The 23,302-nt window shown below is 56.6% G+C and overlaps 1 protein-coding gene across 12 annotated transcripts in view; it reads left to right on the plus strand.

The window, feature by feature from the left end:
• CACNA1E (calcium voltage-gated channel subunit alpha1 E) overlaps positions 1 to 23,302 on the plus strand; it is a 366,950-nt gene that overhangs the window by 94,195 nt on the left and 249,453 nt on the right. The window contains exon 1 of one of the 12 annotated variants that reach the window (XM_070054902.1): positions 18,376 to 18,944. The exons of the other annotated variants lie outside the window; for them this stretch is intronic. Within the exon in view, the coding sequence (XP_069911003.1) occupies positions 18,817 to 18,944 (128 nt within the window). The 5' untranslated portion in view covers positions 18,376 to 18,816. Of the gene's footprint in view, positions 1 to 18,375; positions 18,945 to 23,302 lie in introns of those variants that run through there. 12 annotated transcript variants of the gene reach the window in all.

Here is a 23,302-nt window from a genome sequence, read left to right on the forward strand (position 1 = left end):
CACTCCAAGGCATACCTGTTCTGGAAGAATCCACTGTGATGAAATGTGCTTGTGATTGACGCCCAGCACACCCAGCACTGCGGGGACAGGCTGGGTGCACACAGCATCGTGCAGAGTGGCTGTGATGGGGGCTGATGGCAATGGGGCCCTCGCTCGGGGGATCAGGAGCTGCAGCAGATGCAGCCCGGGTGCGCACCGGAGAAGCAGCCTGAGGCTCAAGCATTCCCAGTCAGCGTTGGGTGCACGGTATGGGGCCCGAGCGACGTTTGTGACGTCTTCTGCTTAGTTAGAAACAAGCCCATCCACACTCCTGCTTTATGTGGACCTGTGAGCATGTCCTGGGAGATCTGTGTGGAGTTCGTGTGTGGGCGTGTGGGAGTGGGGAGGTGGCCCTGTGCCTCTGGAGCCACTTAGAGACAGAGCAGCTTCAGGTGCCATGCAGACAGAACTCAGGGTCTCAGTGAGGTCCCCCAAGGGTTTCAGAAGATTTATATTTCCCTAGCGTACTGGCCTTTTTGTTTTGTTTTGAAATTCTTAAAGAGCTGACTTTAAAGCCCAGGTGCCCATCATGACTTAGGGCTGGCTTCTGTTTCTTTTATTTCTTTTCTTAAAGTATTAGAGGGAGAGTGGGAGAGTGCTCCCACCTACTGGCCCACTCCCAGTTGCCCACAAGGGCCCAGCTGGGTTGAGCTGAAGCCAGGAGCTGGGCTCTCTACCCAGGTGCCTCCCATGTGTGGTGGAGCCCTGTGAATTCTCTGAACCACCAGTGCTGCCTCCCAGGTTCTACTTTAACAGGAAGTTGGAGCTGGGCTTGAACCCAGGCCCTCGGGAGTGTGCCACATGCTGACTCCGCCTCTTTTCTGCCCTGGACCACCCCAGACCGCCCCAGAGGGAAGTCAGTGTGCATGGGGAAGCCCCATTGTCTGGAGGACCAGCTCCCGGGACAGCCCCCTTGGGCCTCTCCTGGCATCTGCCACAGCATCTCCCAAGGCAGGTCCTATGCAAAGTGACCACAAGAGTGACTGGCCATCTGGTCACCAGGAGGGGCAGCGTTTGCCCAAGAGATGCCCTGTGGAGCCTGGCCACTGGAGTCTAAACACAGGTGGACCTCACAGTGCTGACAGAAACTTAGGTTATGTTTAAAAATGTATCAGTTTTCTGAGAGGAAGAGAGACAGAGTGAGCGATTTATAGATGGGAAGCTGGTTCACTCCCCAAGTGCCTGTAACAGCCGGGCCTGGCCTGGGCCAAAGTCTGGAGCTGGGAACACAACCCAGGTCTCCCGGGAGGGTGGCAGGGAACCAGTTTGCTGAGCCATCACTGCCGCCTCACGGCGTCTGCCTCAGCAGGAGGCTGGAGTCAGGAGCGGAGGTGGCGTCCAACCCAGGCACCCTGACACAGGAATGGGACGACCCAGGCACCCTGACATGGGAATGGGACGACCCAGGCACCCTGACACGGGAATGGGACGTGGTGTCTTCACTGCGAGGCCACGTGGCTGCCCTGTGTCGGTCTTCACTTCCCCTTCTTGGTGGACTTTCTCTCCTTGCACTGAGTGCCAGCTGAGTACTGGGGCAGCGCGGGTTCCCCTGAGTGTGCAGAGTGCTCTCCGTGGAGTGGTACATGGCGTACAGACCTTCATGCGATGAAATAATAAGGATTTACATTTATAGAATGCTTTCTACTTTTCAAGGTACTTTCATGCCAATTATCTCAGCACGGTCTGGTGACCACAGCCTCAGGCAGGACCTGTGTCAGGCACAAGTGGTCTCCAGCGCTGGGCCACCTGTCTTGTCAGGTTGTGTGAGTGTACAGGGGGCAAGGCACCTGTCCTCCTTGCCCACAGAGGCAGGTGCAGGCTGTGGGTCAGAGAAGGTCCCAGCCCCAGGCGAGAACACTGCCAGTGAGCCCCACCCTGCCTGTGCTTCCCAGGGGTGTCTGAAACCTGTCAAAGGAAATTAATTGTAACTCACTTCCATTCTTAGAATACACAGATATGCCACAAGCACAATGGCTCTGGGCAGGGGTGGATGGGGAGGCGGACAGCAAGTTTTGTGTGTGTGTGTCAGAGCAGCCATGGAACAATAGGAGCTGGGTGCTCAGGTGTGGAGGGGTGAGGGGCTTGTGCTGACCCCTGCAGGGTGGGCAGGGCAGTGGAGGTGGTGCTGGTGCCTGGGGAAGCTGAGTGACTCGTACGTGGCTGTGGTGACTCTGCCCGCAGTGGAGCATTCCCGGCCCAGAGCGGGTGCTGCAGGATACCCCGCTCTTCTCACAGTTGGGGAGCACAGCATCCAGGCCCAGGGGCGGAGTCAGATCTGAGTTCCAGGTGGGTGGCCAGGCCTCTTTTCATGATCATTTGGCTGAGTTAACAACTGGGTGCTTTTGACTTTTGTCAGTTGACAGTGGAAGTGCCCCTGGATGGCCGCTTGGTCCAGGAGCCCCAATGCTGGACATTGCTCTCCTTACCACCCAGATTGGAAGCTTCTGTGGGTCACCGTGTCCAGGCACTCAGAACTTGAGGGACTGGACGTGGGGGACTCGCCGACCAGGGGGCCTCAGGAGCTGATCCAGCACCATCTCTGTTCTGCATTGCTGGGCTCCCACAGGCGCTGAGACCTGTGGGCAGCTGTGAGTGGGCTGCAGGTGGACACTGGTGTGTTCTCAGCCCATTCTGCACAGCAGGAAAAAGCATCTGCGACCAGGATCGAGGCCTGGGATAGGCAGTGGGAGATAGCAGGGAGCCTGGGCTTATCTCAGCTACGCTCAGATGCAGGCCCACCTCTACTGTTGACTCTGGTCGTCATGTAATTGGCCACAAGAAGCAGCGGCTCTCTTCCTGGTCCACTAGGGGCATGAGGAGAGGAGGGCTGGGTGTAGGGCAGAAGGGCACTGAGAGGGACGGCCCTTCCCTCTGCTCTGCACTTGGCTCCTGAGCCTTCTTCCCACCGGCTAGCTCCATGGCTCTGCACGGTCAGATCTGTCGCCTGTAAGAGAAGGGGCGCAGCTTGCTGGAGCCCTTGGGCTGCTCCCTCAGCAGGGGCTCATTCCTGCAGATGTGCCCACCCCCAGGCAGACACGGCCAAGGCTTGTGCAGACGTATGGGAGACAGCTGCCAGCCCCCACCACCTCACAGAGTGGGAGAGCCTAGAATGCTCTGGGTAACCTGCTTGTGAAAAACACGCTTCTCTTGACCACCCTGGGTCTCCCCACCCCTCACCTAGAGAGAGCATCCTGAGTGCCCCACCCCATTTAGAGAACCATCCTGAGGGCCCCCCCCATCTAGAGAGACCATCCTGAGTGCCCCACCCCCATCTAGAGAACCATCCTGTGTCCCCCCTCCCCCATCTAGAGAGACTATCCTGAGTGCCCCACCCCCATCTAGAGAGACCATCCTGAGTGCCCCACCCTCATCTAGAGAACCATCCTGAGTCCCCCCTCCCCCATCTAGAGAACCATCCTGAGTGCCCCACCCCCATCTAGAGAGACCATCCTGAGTCCCCCCTCCCCCATCTAGAGAACCATCCTGAGGGCCCCACCCCCATCTAGAGAACCATCCTGAGTGCCCCACTCCCATCTAGAGAACCATCCTGTGCCCCCCCTCCCCCATCTAGAGAGACCATCCTGAGGGCCCCACCCCCATCTAGAGAGACCATCCTGAGTCCCCCCTCCCCCATCTAGAGAACCATCCTGAGTCCCCCCTCCCCCATCTAGAGAACCATCCTGAGGGCCCCACCCCCATCTAGAGAGACCATCCTGAGTGCCCCCCTCCCCCATCTAGAGAACCATCCTGAGGGCCCCACCCCCATCTAGAGAACCATCCTGAGGGCCCCACTCCCATCTAGAGAACCATCCTGTGCCCCCCCTCCCTCATCTAGAGAGACCATCCTGAGGGCCCCACCCCCATCTAGAGAGACCATCCTGAGGGCCCCACCCCCATCTAGAGAACCATCCTGAGGGCCCCCCCATCTAGAGAGACCATCCTGAATGCCCCACCCCCATCTAGAGAACCATCCTGTGCCCCCCCATCTAGAGAGACCATGCTATGTCCCCCCACCCCCGCCATGTCGAGAGACCATCCAGAATCCCCCCTCATCTAGAGAGATCCTGGCATTCCTGGGCTGAGGAGTCACCATTTTCTTTTTCTGTTGCTGTGTTGTCCCGGAGACTACCTGACCCTTGCACCTAGTGTGAGGGCCACCTGCCTGTGGGCTCCTCAGGTGCCCACCAGTCGAGTCATCTCAAGGCTGGGGCCCATCCTGGTTACTGTGCTGGATGGTGGTGTTGTGGTGGGACTCTGAGGAAGAGGAGGAAGTATGACATGGGCCACCAGTCTAGAGCCCCCGTTGTCTACGAGGCCACCCCTTGGAGCCATCCAAGCCTTGTAGCACAGCCCAGATGCCCAGTCTGCAGCAGGGGAGTGAGTAGCAGCCAGAGGGCTGTGCTCTGGGCTGTCAGGCCAAGTGGGCCTGATGGACCAGGCCGTTGTCCATCATCATTTACTGCTGCAGTTTCATGAGGGGCTGTGGGCTTCTGCCAGTTTGTGCTGCTCAGAGGCACTGGTGTCGGCTTCTCCTTTTCCTGGCCATGGGTGCCTGATGCATGGTGGGAAGAGAGAGGCCTCCGCAGCCAGGGTGGATGCCTCGCTGACGGCGTCTGCAGCTGCCTCAGCCTGGAGGCACGTGCACAGGACTGAGAAGCGAGGGCTTGTCTCCCCCCACTTGCTCTCTGCTCAGCCCCCATTCCTGTCGGGGCACCCCCAGGACCGTGGCGGCCTCTCTGGTGGCCTCCTGACTGTGGTGCTGTTGCCGGAGTCCTGTGCTTGGCTGTGCACACAGCCCCAGATCACGTCATCCTAGCTGCTCCTGTGGGACCCTGCGCAGCCCGAGTGACCCGGCCCTGCCGTCCAGGCCCCTGGTGATTCTCCCCACACGGGGCGCCTCAGTGCGAACGTGCAGAGGAGCTGCTGAGGAGTGACTGCTCCTTACACCGTTTGGGGGATTTTCCTCCAAAGATGGAACTGTTGAAAAGTAAGATCTATATTTAAACAGTGTAGTATATTGGTTTTTCTATTTCTGCCATCACAAGTGACTGCAACTTTAGTGGATTTTAAGCCACACGTTTATAGGGCAGGCTTTTGGTGCAGTGGTTAAGATGCTGCTCAGGACGCCTGGATCCATACGGGAATCCCTCGGCCCGGGTCCCAGCTCTGCTTAGGACGCAGCTTCCGTGAATGGCAGGCAGTAGTGATGGCTCAAGTGCTTCAGGTGCTTGGGTCCCTGGCGCCCATTGGAAAACCAGGATAGAGTTCTTGGCTCCTGACTTCATCCTGGCCCAGTCCTGGCTGTTGGCATTTGAGGGGTGAAGTACCAGAGGGAAGAATTCATCTCTCTCGTGCATACTCATGCTCTGCCCTCGTTCTGCTTTTCAGGTAACAATGCAACTTAGCTGGGAACTCAGTCCAGGTCTCCCATGTGGGTGCAGGACCCAGTCACTGGAGCCATCCCCACGGGCTCCCAGGGTCTGCATTGGCAGGACGATGGAGCGAGGAGCCCGAGGCAGGAATACAGACGGTCCTACAGGCAGGCCGGCCGGCCAGCCGCCTCCCCAGCTCCTAGTTGTGTTTTAGGAGGCACTGATTTGGGTGGAGACCCCCCTCAGGGAAACAAGGTCTCTGCTCTGAGGAATGGGAGAGGGTGGGTGCCTCCTCATGGGCTGCGGGGCAGGGGTCTCGGGGCTTCTTTGCCTGCCACACTTGAGGGCGTCTTCCTGCTCAGCTTCCCATACAGCCTGCACTGGCTGGTGCCAGCCTGATCCTACCTGTGGTGTCAGTGGTGGGCCCTGGGGTGACAACTGCAGGGCATCTTCCTCTTCCTCCTCCTCCCCCCTCCCCCAGCCTTTCCCAGGAGGCCTGGGAAGGGAAATGTGGACTTGGAAGTGGGGTTCTTGCACAACACCTGCCGAGAGACTCTTGGCAGCTATGATGCAGTGTCTCTACCTGGGCGGCTGATGACAAGTGTATTTCTTGGGTTTGAAGCTGCAAGTCGGTGACCAAGGAACCAGCCTGTCAGATGTCCGGGAGGGCTGGGGCTGGGGCTGGGCCCGGTTGGGCCTCCTCACTTGTCCCTCGTGTGGGAGGGCTGCCCCCGCCCTGGACCTCTAACCCCCACGTGGCCACCTCGCAGTGTTACTGATATGCTGAATAATAATCTGAAATAGTAATAAGCCTTGTGGGCTCTTGCTGTGAATTCAGAGTTCTGAATACTGGCACAAATAAACCAGGCAACGTGGTAAGTTTTAAGCTGTTTATTCGGTGAGGGAAATGCACAGGAGAGTGAAGGCGTTTATCTAGTCTAAGGGAGAAGGGGGGTCTGGAAATCAAGTTGGAGTCCATAACCAAGCAGAGAGCAGGCCAGAAGCCACGTGCAGCAGGCGTTTGGTTTTGTGGAGCTATTAACAGCCTGTCACGGGCTGCAAAGCGAAGGCGTGGGGCAGCAAGGGTCCGTGATGGCAAAAAAAGGGCAAAAAGGGCTGGGCCTGCCTGTTTCAGGCCTTGAGTCCACTTCCAAAGGGGAGTGGTTAATCAGCCTGATTGGCAGGTGGGCACACAGGTGTGGTCAGGGAGGGGATTGAGATCACACAGGGGGTGTGGTGAAGGCGTGGTCCTATATCCTTTGCCTGCCTACATCAGTGCACCCCTGGGGTTAGGGCTCCAGCCTGTGTTCCCTGAGGAAGGGGATAAGATGGGTGAGCTGGGCAGGGCATGGGTAGCCGCTGGGCAGTCCAGAGGGAGTGGCTGCTGGCCAAGGGCCAGAGCGGCTCCAGAGTGGGAGGCCAGGACCACAACTCAGCTGACTTCCGTGATGTTGGCCAGCACAGTCCCCCTCTCCAGGGAGGCCTTGTGGCTCTTATGTTTCAGGCACAACATGCAGGACTGGGGACTGTGCTTGTCACTCTGGCCAGGGGTGAGCTCACTGCCTGGTGGTGCCCCAGCCTGAGTACTTGCCTGCCGCTCTCGGGAGTGGCACAGATGCTGAGGCCTGGAATTGGAGATGCACCTCAGTTCAGGTGATCTGTGAGTGACAGGAGGAGGGAGGGAGGAAGGGGTCATGTGGGAATTGGGGCAGGAGTGAGGGGGAGCACTTCACAGTCGGGCATGGGGCTGGGGGCCTCACACATGTGCATGTGGGGTGGGTTGTCTGATGGGCGCCGACTCCGCATGCCGGCCCTTCCTCCGCCCAGTCCCCAACTGCCTTTTCCAGCCTCCCAGGCAGCTTTGCTGTTCTGAGATTTTTTGTCTTGCCCCAGTTCATCCTCTGTTGCCATGGCAGCTGCCTGGGAGGCAGGAGGAGGCTCAGGTGTGCTCAGACTGGCAGTCCTGGGGCCCCTGGAGCACAGGTCCTCTCCTGGTCCCTTCCTCCCTGCTGTTCTCACTGCCCGGTGCCCACTGGGCGGTAGATCCCTTTCCTCCGTGAGGGGAGGGTGGGGGTGCCGAGACAGTTTGGCAGCTTTTCTGAGACAAGCTCAGCTGGGGCATGGTGGTCTGACATTTGCTGTCCACAATGAGGAACAGCAAGGAGGAAGTGGGGAGGGACTTAGGACCCAGTGGTGAGACGCACCCCTCAGAGTCCTGTTGGGTCTGAGCTGAGTAAGCAGCCTCAGGAGTGGGGGGTGTTTCTGAGCCACAGAGGCAGGCGTGGCGACTTCCTGCTGGGGGTTCTGAGTGTCGGACGCCCTGCAGGACTGCATGTGCCACTGGTTTACACTGCTTCCACACACGTGACAGATATGCAGACAGGTTCTCTCTGGCACGGACCCATGGGTGCTGGGCAGTGCTGGAGAGATGTAGTCCCAAGCCTGGCAGGTGGATTTTCCTCTTCCTCCACCACGGCCATCCTTCCGGCCATCCTTCTGCAGTGGCCTGGCTGTGGGCCTCAGCCTGACTCGCCCTCCTCACCTCCCTTCCCTTTCCCCTCGCTTCTGCTTCCAGGTGACATAAAGCCTTGCCTCAGGCTGTGCTTTTCTGGGGAGCCCGGCTCAGGCAGAGGCGGGGCCAGCCTGTGTGGGACTCCACTAGGCATTTACACCTTATTCTGAGAACTGCAGGGTAGGGGGCCGACAGAGAGGCTGAACGGGGTGGCAGGGTCTGATGTACTTAATGTCTGGTGCGGGCCGAGGGAGGTGGCACAGACGGGAGCCGGCAGTTGCGAGCATGAGACGTGGGTGTGCAGAGGGGGTACTGATGCACCGCCAGGCTGTTCGCAGTCAGGGGTTCGGCTCTGCGGTCACAGAGGGGGTACTGATGCACCGCCAGGCTGTTCGCAGCCAGGGGTTCGGCTCTGCGGTCACAGAGGGGGTACTGATGCACCGCCAGGCTGTTCGCAGCCAGGGGTTCGGCTCTGCGGTCACAGTGCCCTGTGCTTGGGGCTCAGTGAGTCAAAGCTGAAACCCACGCAGGCCTCTGCCGGGTCAGACAGGGTGGCCTACGCTTGGGGAGCGAGGCATTCTCTGGGAGACCCTCGCAGGCAATGAGGGCTCCCACTGTGTTGAGGTCCCAGTAGCCCCTGTCTTCCTCTGTGTCATTCGCTTGTGCTTAAAGCAGAGTCATTTGCAAGAAGGGATCTGCATCTCCACATGAGGAAACGCAGCTCCCATGCGTGGAGAGGCTGGGCCCTGGGGCCCTGGGACGCCTCTGCATTTCTCATCTGCCTCCCTGTGTTGTGAGGATTAGGTGACTCGACTGTGAAGTGCCTGTATGCCTTGTGCTGCCCCTTCCTGCACCCACAGTCAGGAGCCTGGAGAATTCAGTAAGCCCTGCAGCCCGGAGGGACTGGCGTTGGTGTCCCCAGGGGGGAAGGGGCCAGCAGGGTGGCTCCCCTGCAGGGCTGGGGCAGCAGCGTCTGTGGCTCCTCGGTGGTGCCGGGAGAGGGTTTGAGCACCTGTGAGAGCAGAGGGTTCTGGTGCTGCAGGCCAGTGCCCTGGACACTCCCCTCCGGCTGTCTTCTGCTTTGCTTCACTGGGGTCACCACTCTCGAGTAGGGGGGATTCGAACAGCTCAGACCCATCTGAGTTAATGATTACTTTTGAAATTAAAGAAATGTTTACGTTTCTTGTAGGAAATGTGGAAAAGCACATGGAGAACAGAAGGACCCGTAGCCTCCTCCCACACCCATAACCGTCATTGTCATGGCCCTGCCTGTGACACACCACACGCACACAATAGACCCACAGCTTGTCACGCACAAAAGCATCATTAAATATTCTTTTACCATCAAATTTTTGTCATTTCAGAAATTCTGTCTTCTGACTGTGCTGCACTGTGTTCACCCGTTCCTCACTGGGACAGTGTAAGAAAGTATGTGTGGGGGCACTGGATTCTATCCTGGTTGCCCCTCTTCCAGGCCAGCTCTCTGCTGTGGCCAGGGAGTGCAGTGGAGGACAGCCCAAGTACTTGGGCCCTGCACCCCATGGGAGACCAGGATAAGCACCTGGCTCCTGCCATCGGATCAGCGCAGTGCGCTGGCCACGGTGGCCATTGGAGGGTGAACCAACGGCAAAGGACGACCTTTCTCTCTGTCTCTCTCTCTCTCACTGTCCACTCTGCCTGTCAAAAAAAAGAAAGAAAGAAAGAAAGAAAGAAAGAAAGAAAGAAAGAAAGAAAGAAAGAAAGAAAGAAAGAAAGTGTGTGGTCCATTACTGTTAGCTGAGTTGCAGATGCAGCAAAACTCCTTAGACAGATGTTATGGAGTAACCAGCTCCCAAGAGGGGATTAAAGGTGTAGAGAAGGAAGGGAGAAGGTAACTGTAACTTACGCGCAGTCTGGAAGATTGTACACCCCCTAGCACTCAATGAGGAACCAGGAGAGGGACCTACGGACTGTGGTATAAACCGCTTGCTCTGCCTGCTCGAGTCACCGGATCTTGCAAGACAGGTACTGAAGTCTCGCTTTCACTGCACTTTCTGAGTTCGAATCCATCTCTTGAGTGGACGGGTGAGGATAATTTCCTACAGACAATGTCTAGTCTGTAATATTCAAGTCAACAGTCCAATTGCCAATCCTATAGATGTACCTCTGTGTACAACCTGATGTCTCCTGAGGACAAATTCTTGGCATTTGTGACCCCTGAGAGACACTGGCAGACTCCTTGGGAAAGTCTGTGCTGACCACGGCCATCCAGCAGTGCCTGATGCCTCCCACATCCTCGCCAGCTGAGGGACTTCTGATTGGCAAGAATGTCTCCCGAGTGTCTCTCAAATGCTTACCTTAATTAGGATGCATTTGGGGCCCCTAGTGTAGTCCCCATGACTAGGACTGGATGGCCTCTCCTGCCCTCTTTGCTGAAGAGTCGGGCATTGCTCGTCCGCTCCACAGTCTGCACTCCAGACATCACCACTTCTCTGCAGCGGGAATTTCTCTTCCGCATGCACTTTTTGTACATTTGCTTTGTGTGTGTCAATCAGATGTGTGCATGAGCTCCTTGTGTTTCAGCGTTGTATAGGATGACCCATGGTTGTGTCTTCAGCAAAGTGAACACTTGTCTGTAAGATGTTCTGCTGTTAATCCACACACACTTGGCTTGTCACCTTGCTTTCTGCAGGAAGCCCCATTGCTTGAGCCAGCTGCGGGCCAGGCCACCTTCTGAGGGAGGCAAGGCTGCGCTGAAATGGCCATCCTTGCCCAGGCTTCTCAGGCGCAGTGTAGACGCCCCAGGATGGATGCCTGGAAGTGCAGCTGCGGGTCTAGGGAGCACCTTCGAGCTCCGTCAGCTGACCAAGCCTGCAACACCCCACCATGTGCACGTTTCTGGCGTCTTTCACAGCACTCGAGATCACCAGAATTGTTAGGGTTTGCCAATCTGGTGGGTTTTACAAGGAATCCAACTAGTGCCTTAATTGCATTTCCAAGATTACCAAGGAATTAAACATGTAACATGTTTCTCGGCTGTTGGATTTCCTCCTACATGACTTGCCTGTTGGTATTCTTGGACCATGTTTCTAATAGGTAGTAAGTGTTTTCCTTGTGATGTGTGAGTTCTCACATACACATGTCCCAGGTACCACTGGTGTGGGGCTCTCACGTGTGTGTCATAGCTATGACTGGTGTGGGGCTCTCACGTGTGTGTCCTAGCTGTGACTGGTGTGGGGGCTCTCACGTGTGTGTCATAGCTGTGACTGGTGTGGGGGCTCTCACATGTGTGTCCCAGGTATGACTGGTGTGGGGCTCTCACATGTATGTCCTAGTTATGACTGGTGTGGGGCTCTTACATGTATGGGGCTCTCACATGTGTGTCCCAGCTGTGACTGGTGTGGGGCTCTCACGTGTGTGTGTCCTAGCTGTGACTGGTGTGGGACTGTCACATGTGTGTCTTAGCTATGACTGGTGTGGGGCTGTCACATGTATGTCCTAGATATGACTGGTGTGGGGCTGTCACATGTGTGTCCTAGCTGTGACTGGTGTGGGGCTGTCATGTGTGTGTCCCAGCTGTGACTGGTGTGGGGGCTGTCACGTGTGTGTCCCAGATGTGATGGTGTGCGGGCTCTCATGTGTGTGTCCTAGCTATGACTGGTGTGGGGGCTCTCACGTGTGTGTCCCAGCTGTGACTGGTGTGGGGGCTCTCATGTGTGTGTCCCAGCTGTGACTGGTGTGGGGGCTGTCACGTGTGTGTCCCAGATGTGATGGTGTGCGGGCTCTCATGTGTGTGTCCTAGCTATGACTGGTGTGGGGGCTCTCACGTGTGTGTCCCAGCTGTGACTGGTGTGGGGGCTCTCATGTGTGTGTCCCAGCTATGACTGGTGTGGGGGCTCTCACGTGTGTGTCCTAGCTATGACTGGTGTGGGGGCTCTTACCTGTGTATGTCCCAGCTGTGACTGGTGTGGGGGCTCTTACCTGTGTATGTCCCAGCTATGACTGGTGTGGGGGCTCTCACATGTGTGTCCCAGCTGTGACTGGTATGGGGGCTCTCACATGTGTGTCCTAGCTGTGACTGGTGTGGGGCTGTCACGTGTGTGTCCCAGCTGTGACTGGTGTGGGGGCTCTCACATGTGTGTCCCAGCTATGACTGTTGTGGGCGCTCTTACCTGTGTGTCCCAGCTATGACTGGTGTGAGGCTGTCACGTGTGTGTTCTAGCTGTGACTGGTGTGGGGCTCTCACTTGTGTGTCCTAGCTGTGACTGTTGTGGGGGCTCTCATGTGTGTGTCCTAGCTATGACTGGTGTGGGGGCTCTTACCTGTGTGTGTCCTAGTTATGACTGGTGTGGGGGCTCTTACCTGTGTATGTCCCAGCTATGAATGGTGTGGGGCTGTCACATGTGTGTCCCAGCTGTGACTGGTGTGGGGGCTCTCACGTGTGTGTCCTAGCTATGACTGGTGTGGGGCTGTCACATGTATGTCATAGCTGTGACTGGTGTGGGGGCTCTCATGTGTGTGTCCTAGGTATGACTGGTATGGGGGCTGTCACATGTGTGTCCTAGCTATGACTGGTATGGGGCTCTCACATGTGTGTCCCAGCTGTGACTGGTGTGGGGCTCTCACGTGTGTGTGTCCTAGCTGTGACTGGTGTGGGGCTCTCACATGTGTGTCCTAGATATGACTGGTGTGCGGCTGTCACATGTGTGTCCTAGCTATGACTAGTATGGGGGCTCTCACTTGTGTGTCCTAGCTATGACTGGTGTGGGGGCTCTAATGTGTGTTTCCTAGGTATGACTGGTGTGGGGCTGTCACATGTGTGTGTCCCAGCTGTGACTGGTGTGGGGCTCTCACATGTATGTCCTAGATATGACTGGTGTGGGGGCTCTCACGTGTGTGTCCCAGCTGTGACTGGTGTGGGGGCTCTCATGTGTGTGTCCCAGCTATGACTGGTGTGGGGGCTCTCACATGTGTGTCCCAGCTGTGACTGGTGTGGGGGCTCTTACCTGTGTGTGTCCCAGCTATGACTGGTGTGGGGGCTCTCACATGTGTGTCCCAGCTGTGACTGGTATGGGGGCTCTCACATGTGTGTCCTAGCTGTGACTGGTGTGGGGCTGTCACGTGTGTGTCCCAGCTGTGACTGGTGTGGGGGCTCTCACATGTGTGTCCCAGCTATGACTGTTGTGGGCGCTCTTACCTGTGTGTCCCAGCTATGACTGGTGTGAGGCTGTCACGTGTGTGTTCTAGCTGTGACTGGTGTGGGGCTCTCACTTGTGTGTCCTAGCTGTGACTGGTGTGAGGGCTCTCATGTGTGTGTCCTAGCTATGACTGGTGTGGGGGCTCTTACCTGTGTGTGTCCTAGTTATGACTGGTGTGGGGGCTCTTACCTGTGTATGTCCCAGCTATGAATGGTGTGGGGCTGTCACATGTGTGTCCCAGCTGTGACTGGTGTGGGGGCTCTCACTTGTGTGTCCCAGCTATGAATGGTGTGGGGCTGTCACATGTGTGTCCCAGCTATGAATGGTGTGGGGGCTCTTACCTGTGTATGTCCCAGCTGTGACTGGTGTGGGGCTCTTACCTGTGTGTGTCCCAGCTGTGACTGTTGTGGGGGCTCTTACCTGTGTGTGTCCTAGTTATGACTGTTGTGGGGGCTCTTACCTGTGTGTGTCCTAGTTATGACTGGTGTGGGGCTGTCACGTGTGTGTCCCAGCTATGAATGGTGTGGGGGCTCTCACTTGTGTGTCCCAGCTATGACTGGTGTGGGGCTGTCACGTGTGTGTCCCAGCTGTGACTGGTGTGGGGCTCTTACCTGTGTGTGTCCTAGTTATGACTGTTGTGGGGGCTCTTACCTGTGTGTGTCCCAGCTGTGACTGTTGTGGGGGCTCTTACCTGTGTGTGTCCCAGCTGTGACTGGTGTGGGGCTCTCACGTGTGTGTCCCAGCTGTGACTGGTGTGGGGCTGTCACATGTGTGTCCCAGCTATGAATGGTGTGGGGCTGTCACGTGTGTGTCCCAGCTGTGACTGGTGTGGGGCTGTCACATGTGTGTCCCAGCTGTGACTGGTGTGGGGCTGTCACGTGTGTGTCCCAGCTATGAATGGTGTGGGGGCTCTCACTTGTGTGTCCCAGCTATGACTGGTGTGGGGCTGTCACGTGTGTGTCCCAGCTGTGACTGGTGTGGGGGCTCTCATATGTGTGTCCCAGCTGTGACTGGTGTGGGGGCCCTTACCTGTGTGTGTCCCAGCTATGACTGGTGTGGGGCTCTCACTTGTGTGTCCTAGCTGTGACTGGTGTGGGGGCTCTTACACATATCCCAGACATGGCTCTGTGAAAGCCTCACACAAATTGTCCTAGATGGGGCTATCAACATCTGTCCCTGCACACGACTCGTCTTTCTACTTGTTTGTGCTGTGTCTGTCACACAGTTGATTGATGAACCCATCTACTTTTGTGTCTGGTTTTTGTTCTTTGCCTTCCACACACTGAGATAAATGTGCATTCTTCGCAGTTTTGCTTCTCTGGCTCTTTCCCTCTGTTTGCGGTTGATTTCTGTGGAAGTGTGAGGGGCTCTGGCCGTGTCTGTCCTGAGGGCTGGTGGCCCTCTGGTCTAGTGCTGTTTAGGAGGATGCAGTGTCCGGGCGTGTTCTGGGCACTACTTTTTAGTCCTCTCACCTGTCTGTGTGGCCCCTTTGCTGTGTCTCGCTTGCTTTGCTGAGGTAACTGTGACCTCCCCACATCCCTACCAGATGCTCTCAGCTGCTGGCCCTCAGTCACTTGCATGACATTTAGGGTCAGCTTGTTACACTGCAGTTAAAAATCGGGATTTTTGGGCTGGTGTGTGGTACTGCAGGTTAAGCTGCTGCCTGTGATACTGGCATCGCATATGGGCACCGGTTCATGTGCTGGCTGCTCCACTTGTTCTTCTTTTTTTTAAAGATTTATTTGTTTATTTAAAGGCAGAGTTACGGGGTTGGGGGGGGTGTCTTCCATCTGCTGGTTCACTCCCCAAATGGCTGTAAAGGTCAGAGATGAATTGCTGCTGGGTGTTTCATGTGGGTACAGGGGCCTGAGTTTGGGCCATCTTCCACAGCTTTCCCAGGTCACAGCAGAGAGCTGGATTGGAAATGGAGCAGCTGGAACTCAAACTGGCACCCATATGAGATGCTGGCACTGCAGACAGTGGCTTTATCCGCTACACCACAGCACCAGCCCCTGCTCCACTTCTGATCCAGCTCATACACCTGGGAAAGCAGTGGAGGGTGACCCAAGTGCTTGGGCCTGCACTCACTTGGGAGACCCAGAAGAAGCTCCTGGCTCTTGCTTTTGCCTGGCCCAGCCTCAGTGTGTTCTTTTTAAAGATTTATTTGTTTATTTAAAGGCAGAGTTACAGAGAGAGACAGAGAGAGAGGTTTTCCACCTGCTGGTTCACTGCCCAAATAGTTGCAACAGCTGAGGCTGGGCCAGGCAAAAGCAAGAGCCAGGAGCTTCTTCTGGGTCTCCCAAGTGAGTGCAGGCCCAAGCACTTGGGTCATCCTCCACTGCTTTCCCAGGTGTATGAGCTGGATCAGAAGTGGAGCAGGGGCTGGTGCTGTGGTGTAGCGGATAAAGCCACTGTCTGCAGTGCCAGCATCTCATATGGGTGCCAGTTTGAGTTCCAGCTGCTCCATTTCCAATCCAGCTCTCTGCTGTGACCTGGGAAAGCTGTGGAAGATGGCCCAAACTCAGGCCCCTGCACCCACATGAAACACCCAGCAGCAATTCATCTCTGACCTTTACAGCCATTTGGGGAGTGAACCAGCAGATGGAAGATCTCTCTCTGACTCTCCTTCTCTATATATAACTCTTACTTTCAAATAAAAAATAAATCCTTTTTTAAAAACTGGTATTCTGATAGAATGAATTACAGATTACATTGGGGGAAGACCCCCAGTCTTACTCTGTAGTTTTAAGTCCTGAGTGTGAGATTTCTTCCTGTGCTGAGATGGCCTCAAATCTCCTGCAGACAGATTGAAACCTCCCCAGACCTCCTGTCAGACTTGTGTCTGTTCTTGTTGCTGCTGGGTGTGCTTCTCACTGTTGTGTCTTTGAACACCATGGGCTCGGACCTGCTGGTGACTGTGCCCTGTGTGATGTGGCTTGTGGTTGCTGTTGCTATGGAGACGCAGCATCTGCTGGGTTGTGGGGCATCTGCAGAGAGTGGTTCTGTTGTTTGGTTCTGTTGCTTGGCCCAGGAGTGTGCTGCCTTGGCCTCAGGCTTCTTGAATTCTCCTGAGCATGTGGTATGAACCCTCTCAGTATGTGGTGTGAACATTCCTGTGCATGTGGTGTGAACACTTCCGAACATGGGGTATGAACACTCTCAGCATGTGGTGTGAATACTCCTAAACATGTGTGAACACTCCTGAGCATGTGGTGTGAAGACTGCTGAGCGTGTGGTGTGAACCCTGTCAGCATGTGGTGTGAACACTCCTCAGCATGTGGTGTTAACACTCTAAGCATGTGGTGTGAACACTCTCAGCATGTGGTATGAACACTCCTGAGCTTGTAGTTGAACCCTCCCAGCATGTGGTGTTAACACTCTCAGCATGTAATGTGAACCCTGTCAGTTTGTGGTGTGAACACTCTCAGCATGTGGTGTGAACACTCCTAAACATGTGGTGTGAACACTCCTGAGTATGTGGTATGAAACCTGTCAGCCTGTGGTGTGAAGACTCCTAAGCATGTGGTGTGAACATTCCTGAGCATGTGGCATGAACCCTCCAAGCATGCAGTGTGAACTCAGTCCCAAAGACTGTGAACTACACAGTCTTGGGTTCTAGCTCATGTCAGGGTTCAGCTTTTCTCAGGGACAGAAGCTCCTCATTGCTTCTGTTTGCTGTGGAGGTGGCCCTCTGAGGTTTATTACTGAAGTGAGAGTCAGCTCTGCCAGTGCCCAGCCTTAGTCCAATTTCTGCTCATAGAAGTTGTTGCTTGCTCTTCAAAGGGAACTAAAATTCACCAGCTAGGGTGGGCCTGTGGCACAGCAGTGAGGACACTGGGTGTGCACGTCCTGTCTCAGAGTGTGTGCGTGAGTCCCAGCTCAGCGCCCTGCTGATATGTACCCTGAGAGGTGGCAGTGAGGACACTGGGTGTGCACATCCTGTCTCAGGGTGTGTGCGTGAGTCCCAGCTCAGCGCCCTGCTGATGCACACCCTGAGAGGTGGCAGTGAGGACACTGGGTGTGCACGTCCTGTCTCAGAGTGTGTGCGTGAGTCCCAGCTCAGCGCCCTGCTGATGCACACCCTGAGAGGTGGCAGTGAGGACACTGGGTGTGCACGTCCTGTCTCAGAGTGTGTGCGTGAGTCCCAAATCAGCGCCCTGCTGATGCATACCCTGAGAGGTGGCAGTGAGGACACTGGGTGTGCATGTCCTGTCTCAGGGTGTGTGCGTGAGTCCCAGCTCAGCGCCCTGCTGATGCACACCCTGAGAGGTGGCAGTGAGGACACTGGGTGTGCACGTCCTGTCTCAGAGTGTGTGCGTGAGTCCCAGCTCAGCGCCCTGCTGATATGTACCCTGAGAGGTGGCAGTGAGGACACTGGGTGTGCACGTCCTGTCTCAGAGTGTGTGCGTGAGTCCCAGCTCAGCGCCCTGCTGATATGTACCCTGAGAGGTGGCAGTGAGGACACTGGGTGTGCATGTCCTGTCTCAGGGTGTGTGCGTGAGTCCCAAATCAGCGCCCTGCTGATGCACACCCTGAGAGGTGGCAGTGAGGACACTGGGTGTGCACGTCCTGTCTCAGAGTGTGTGTGTGAGTCCCAGCTCAGCGCCCTGCTGATATGTACCCTGAGAGGTGGCAGTGAGGACACTGGGTGTGCACGTCCTGTCTCAGAGTGTGTGCGTGAGTCCCAGCTCAGCGCCCTGCTGATGCACACCCTGAGAGGTGGCAGTGAGGACACTGGGTGTGCACGTCCTGTCTCAGAGTGTGTGCGTGAGTCCCAGCTCAGCGCCCTGCTGATGCACACCCTGAGAGGTGGCAGTGAGGACACTGGGTGTGCATGTCCTGTCTCAGAGTGTGTGCGTGAGTCCCAGCTCAGCGCCCTGCTGATGCACACCCTGAGAGGTGGCAGTGAGGACACTGGGTGTGCACGTCCTGTCTCAGAGTGTGTGCGTGAGTCCCAGCTCAGCGCCCTGCTGATATGTACCCTGAGAGGTGGCAGTGAGGACACTGGGTGTGCACGTCCTGTCTCAGAGTGCGTGAGTCCCAGCTCAGCGCCCTGCTGATGCACACCCTGAGAGGCGCAGGTGATGGCTCATGTAGTTGAGTTGCTGGCTACCTTTTGGAAAACAGGATTGAGTTCCCAGCTTGTGGCATCAGCCTGGCTCGGTCCCTGCTACTGTGGGCATTTAGGGAATGAACCAGCTGGTGGAAGATCTATCCACCTCTGTTTTTCAAATAAATAGAAATAAGTAAAGAGAAATGAAAACATACTCCTATAGTCTACCTAGTTTTTCTGAAAATTTATTGCCAGAGGTTTTTCTTATTCTGACATCTTGTCAGAGTGACTTTTCAAAGGAAATAAGATAAGAGAGCATGAGCTATTCTCTGGGATGGGCATGCACAGACACATACATACACACACACAGTGCACACACATGCACACACTCAATGTATACATCTACATCTACACAACATACCTACAAGCACACACAATACACACAATACACACACATGCACATATACATGCATGCACAACTCAACACGTACACACAAACGTGTACACACATGTATTCACAGTACACAAGGCATGTTTGGGGAGTGGTGAACAGCCTGTGCTACTGAGGCAGTGGGGGTCCTTCTGGGGATGCGTGGGGTGGCAGCTAGAATGTAGGCACCAGAGTGTTCCATCACTCACTAGTTGCACAAGCTCAGTCTGCTGATGACTCCTATCAGATGCAGCTCTGGGCTCCCTGTGCCGCAGGGGCAGGGTCAGCTCAGTGCGGTGGTGTGTGTGGTGGCACCCGAGCAGGGGCTGAGGCAGAGCCCGTCCGCACTCCTGAGCAGAAGGTATGGAGGCGCTCACTTTTGGGGTGTTGGTGAATATGCCACAGAGAGGCAGCCATGGGAGAGACTTAGGAAGCAGCGGGGCCTGGGGGACGGGTGAGGTGGTGACAGAGCCGTCCAGAGTGTTGAGCCCAGATTTGGGGCAGTTTGTGAGGCTACAGACAGAGCTGGAGACCAGGGAAGGAGCTGGCTGAGGGGAAGATGGGTTCGTTCAAATCAGCTGATTCATGGTGCTGTCAGGCCTGAGTGACATGAGCACAGCCCCAGGCTGTGAAAAGATCAGGTTGAGGTTAGATGCGGGCAGCAGTCCTGCAGATGGAGAGAGCAGGTGTGTCAGAGAAGAGGTGGGAGATGGAGGAAGAAGGGGTGGGGGTGGGGGGAAGGGGCAGAGGCCAGGCCCGGGAGCCTCAGGGGAGATGGGCTGGCCTGGAGGGAAGCAGTCTGGCTGGGAAGGTGCTGAGCACCTGATGGGTGCTTGGTCACGTCCTGGGGCCATCTGGAGGTGGGGAAGAGGGTGAGGAGGAGGAGGAGACTCTGCCCTGAGCCTCTGTCCTGCACGTGTGGTTTTGGTTAAAGGTCTGCTGAGAGGAGGGGCTGTGGGGTTTACTATGTGGCAGACCCCGAGCACGGTGGTGACACTGGACTGCAGAAGCTGCTGTCTTGCTGGGGGCAGTACTGCCGTGGACCGGGGCTGCCTGGCTGAGTGAGGCTGTCGTGTTCCCCGTCGTCTGCACCATGTGCTGCAGCTCCTCCCAGGCCCTTGGTTCCCAGGTGAGGGACGGTCTGTCCAGTGTGGTTGTGGCTCTGTGCCCACTGCCTGCTCCCCTGACTCCCTGGTGACCCCACGCCAATCTACCTCGGGCCCTGAAGCCTTTCCCATGCACGCTTCCTCCTTGGCTGTCTCCTGGCGAGGTGATTTTGCCGTTGCTCCTGTTGCTATGACAGCATACCTGAGGCTGAGCAATTTGCAAACAGTCCTGCAGTCTGGGAGGGGCGGGATCGAAGCTCTGGCAAGGTCTGTGCCTCAGGATGGCCCCAGCGCTACGTCTGGGGGACAGAATGTCCTCTCTGGCCGAGCGGAGGGCAGCAGGAGCCTCTCTCATCCCGGGCAGCCCTTTAATGCAACACGGATCCTGTCCAGGGGCCAACCCTCGCGGCCTGCCTGCCTCCTAGGCTCCGCCTCCTAATTCTTTGCCGGGAACCTGAAGCTTCTGTGTGAATTTTGAGGGGGACCAAGAGGCTCAGACCATGGCAGAGCTCTCTGGTGAGGCATGGCCTCTGGCTCCTGGCAGCCCCGGCCCCAGGCCCAGCTCCACATGACCTTGGTATGGGAATGGTGACCTTTGTGAGAAACTGAGGCACAAACCAAGCAGGAAACGAGTTTGTCCAGCGTGTGTGTCCCAGGAGGTCATCTTGGGTATGTGCTCCGAGGCCTTGCAGACTTCACACGCTTTTAGAAGCAACTGCTCTAAGTAGGGAAGGGGAGGGCATCCGTGGTCACCAAGAATTTAGACCTGAGCAGGCGGAGTGCTCAGCCTTGTGGGGGTGGACGTTCCCGGAGCAGTGGACGGTCCTGTGGGGGTGGACAGTCTTGTGGGGGTGGACGTTCCCGGAGCTGTGGACAGTCCTGTGGGGGTGGACAGTCTTGTGGGGGTGGACGTTCCCGGAGCAGTGGATGGTCCTGTGGGGGTGGACAGTCTTGTGGGGGTGGACGTTCCCGGAGCAGTGGATGGTCCTGTGGGGGTGGACAGTCTTGTGGGGGTGGACGGTCCTGTGGGGGTGGACGGTCCTGTGGGGGTGGACGTTCCCGGAGCAGTGGACGGTCGTGTGGGGGTGGACGTTCCCGGAGCAGTGGATGGTCCTGTGGGGGTGGACAGTCTTGTGGGGGTGCACATTCCTGGAACAGTGGACGGTCATGTGGGGGTGGATGGTTGTGTTGGGGTGGACGGTTGTGTAGGGTTGGACGGTCTTGGGGGGTGGACAGTCTTGTAGGGGTGGACATTCCCAGAGCAGTGGATGGTCCTGTGGGGGTGGACAATCTTGTGGGGGTGGACGTTCCTGGAGCAGTGGACAGTCTTGGGGGGATGGTCCTGTGAGGGTGGACAGTCTTGTGGGAGTGGATGTTCCTGGAGCAGTGGACAGTCTTGGGGTGGATGGTCTTGTGGGGGTGGACATTCCCAGAAGAGTGGACAGTCCCATGAGAAAGGATGGTCCTGGGACGGTGGACAGTCCAGGGAGGGTGATGACAGGGAGCACCTGGGCCACAGCTCACAGGGGAGGGGATTGCCCTGGGAACTGGAATGGCCGAGGGCCTGAGGCCCCCACAGGACGGGATTCCTCTGACACTCAGTTCTTAAGTCTGGGTGTGGCAGGGCCACGGCATGCACTGGGAAGGAACGCACGTCTGCGCAGGGGCTGACCCTGGCAAGCCCACAGGTGTAGTCAGGCCCCATGGTCCTGGGAGCCTCCGTCTCCTGTCTGTGATTTTTAACAACTCCATAGGGACCGAGTGTCTCTGGCTGAGTCCCTGGTCATCACCCCCACCTGCCCATCATACGCCCCACGCACAGGCTTCCACCCTGCCCATCGTACGCCCCACGCACAGGCTTCCGCCTCCACGGGCACTGCTGCCTTGAAGACTTTGTCTTCGATTCTTCCCTTAAATTCTCTTTCTCTTGAGTTGTTTTCCCTTTTGCCTTAATGTCTTTGGCTTAAGGAAAAAAAAAAGAATTTGGAGAAAGTGATGACCTGACACTCTTAACTTGTCTGGGACTGCATTAGCAGGAAGCTGGAGTCCAGAGCCAGAGCTGGGCATCAGGTCCTCTGGGGCAGTGTCTTCACTGCTGGGCCAGACTGCTGTCCCTGCAGTTGTCTTCTGAAATCACCTGTACAGCCTGGTGTCTGTCCCTGCAGCTGTGAGCGAGACCTGCATGTTCAGAGGGCTGTTCCGTGCACAACACCCTCAGCGCCCACCCCACGCCCTGCCCCATGAGTGTGTGTGTGCACACTCACATGCTTGAAGGATTGCTTGCTTTTTCTTTCAACACAAAACCCTGAAGTTTCAAAGCAGGTGGGGTGTGGCTTAAACACCGTTCTAAATGGCAGGCCTGCTGTTCCTGGGGAGAGAAAGTGGCCTGGGAGTTTAAAAATACCCTGAACATTACAGACTCCCATGCGCTCCGTAGACCAGAGCCCGTGAGTCTGTGGGTGTTGTACCTGCTGGAGTGCAGGCAGGAAACAAGAGCAGAGAGGATGCTGGATGCCTTGGGGGCAGACACTGGCAGCCCAGGTGCTCACGGGAAGCACCAAGGCCGTGCCTCAGCACTGGGATTGGTGTTCCTGGGTGGTGGGAACTGTGCTCCCCTGACTGTGCTGAACTCAGCCCTGGAGAGTGCTTGGGTCCTCGTTTCCCACCCGGAACAGCTGTCTCTCCATCCCTGCTCCCATCCCTCCTCACTGATGCCTGCAGTCTGGCCCTTTCAGGGGGCTGTCCAAGGTTGACCCACAGCTTCACAGGGGCTGGCATTTTGGGTCTACTTGGCTGTTCCTTGCAAAATGAGGAAGTGGTGCTAGAGCCCGCCCAGCAGGAGGAAGTGGAACCTACAGTCTCACCCAGCAGGGGGAAGTGGTGCCTATAGCCCCACCCAGCAGGAGGAAGTGGTGCCTACAGCCCCGCCCATCCGGAGGAAGTGGTGCTGGAGCTCTTTCCATCAGGAGGAAGTGGTGCTAGAGCCCTGCCCAGCAGGCGGAAGTGGTGCCTACAGTCTCACCCAGCTGGGGGAAATGGAGCCACACAGAGCCCTGGATCTAGAGGGATTTTGCAGGGTTCAACAGGGCTCTAGTTTCCCTGACACAGCTCATGTTGCTTGGACCATCACTATTGAGAACGGTGCAGCCACAGGTCAGGTGCCGGACACTGCATGTGTTGGTGGCAGTACAGCGTCCTCTCTGCCCTGCCAGAGGCCTTGAGGGGCCAGGGTGTGTGCGAAGGCTGCCAGCTCTGCATTTGGGATTAAGCCCACCCAGGATGGAGGGTGCCTCTCCTGGCTTTCTCTCCTTTTCCAAGACCACTGATTGACTGTGTATGCCATCCTGTGACTGTGTCATCTTTTTTTTTTTTTTTTTTTTTTTTTTTGACAGGCAGAGTGGATAGTGAGAGAGAGACAGAGAGAAAGGTCTTCCTTTTGCCGTTGGTTCAACCTCCAATGGCCGCCGCGGCCAGTGCACTGTGGCTGGCACATCGTGCTGATCCGAAGCCAGGAGCCAGGTGCTTCTCCTGGTCTCCCATGCGGGTGCCGGGCCCAAGGACTTGGGCCATCCTCCACTACACTCCCGGGCCATAGCAGAGAGCTGGCCTGGAA

The sequence above is a fragment of the Oryctolagus cuniculus genome, chromosome 13 (genome assembly GCF_964237555.1).
Source record: "Oryctolagus cuniculus chromosome 13, mOryCun1.1, whole genome shotgun sequence".
NCBI lineage: Eukaryota > Metazoa > Chordata > Mammalia > Lagomorpha > Leporidae > Oryctolagus > Oryctolagus cuniculus.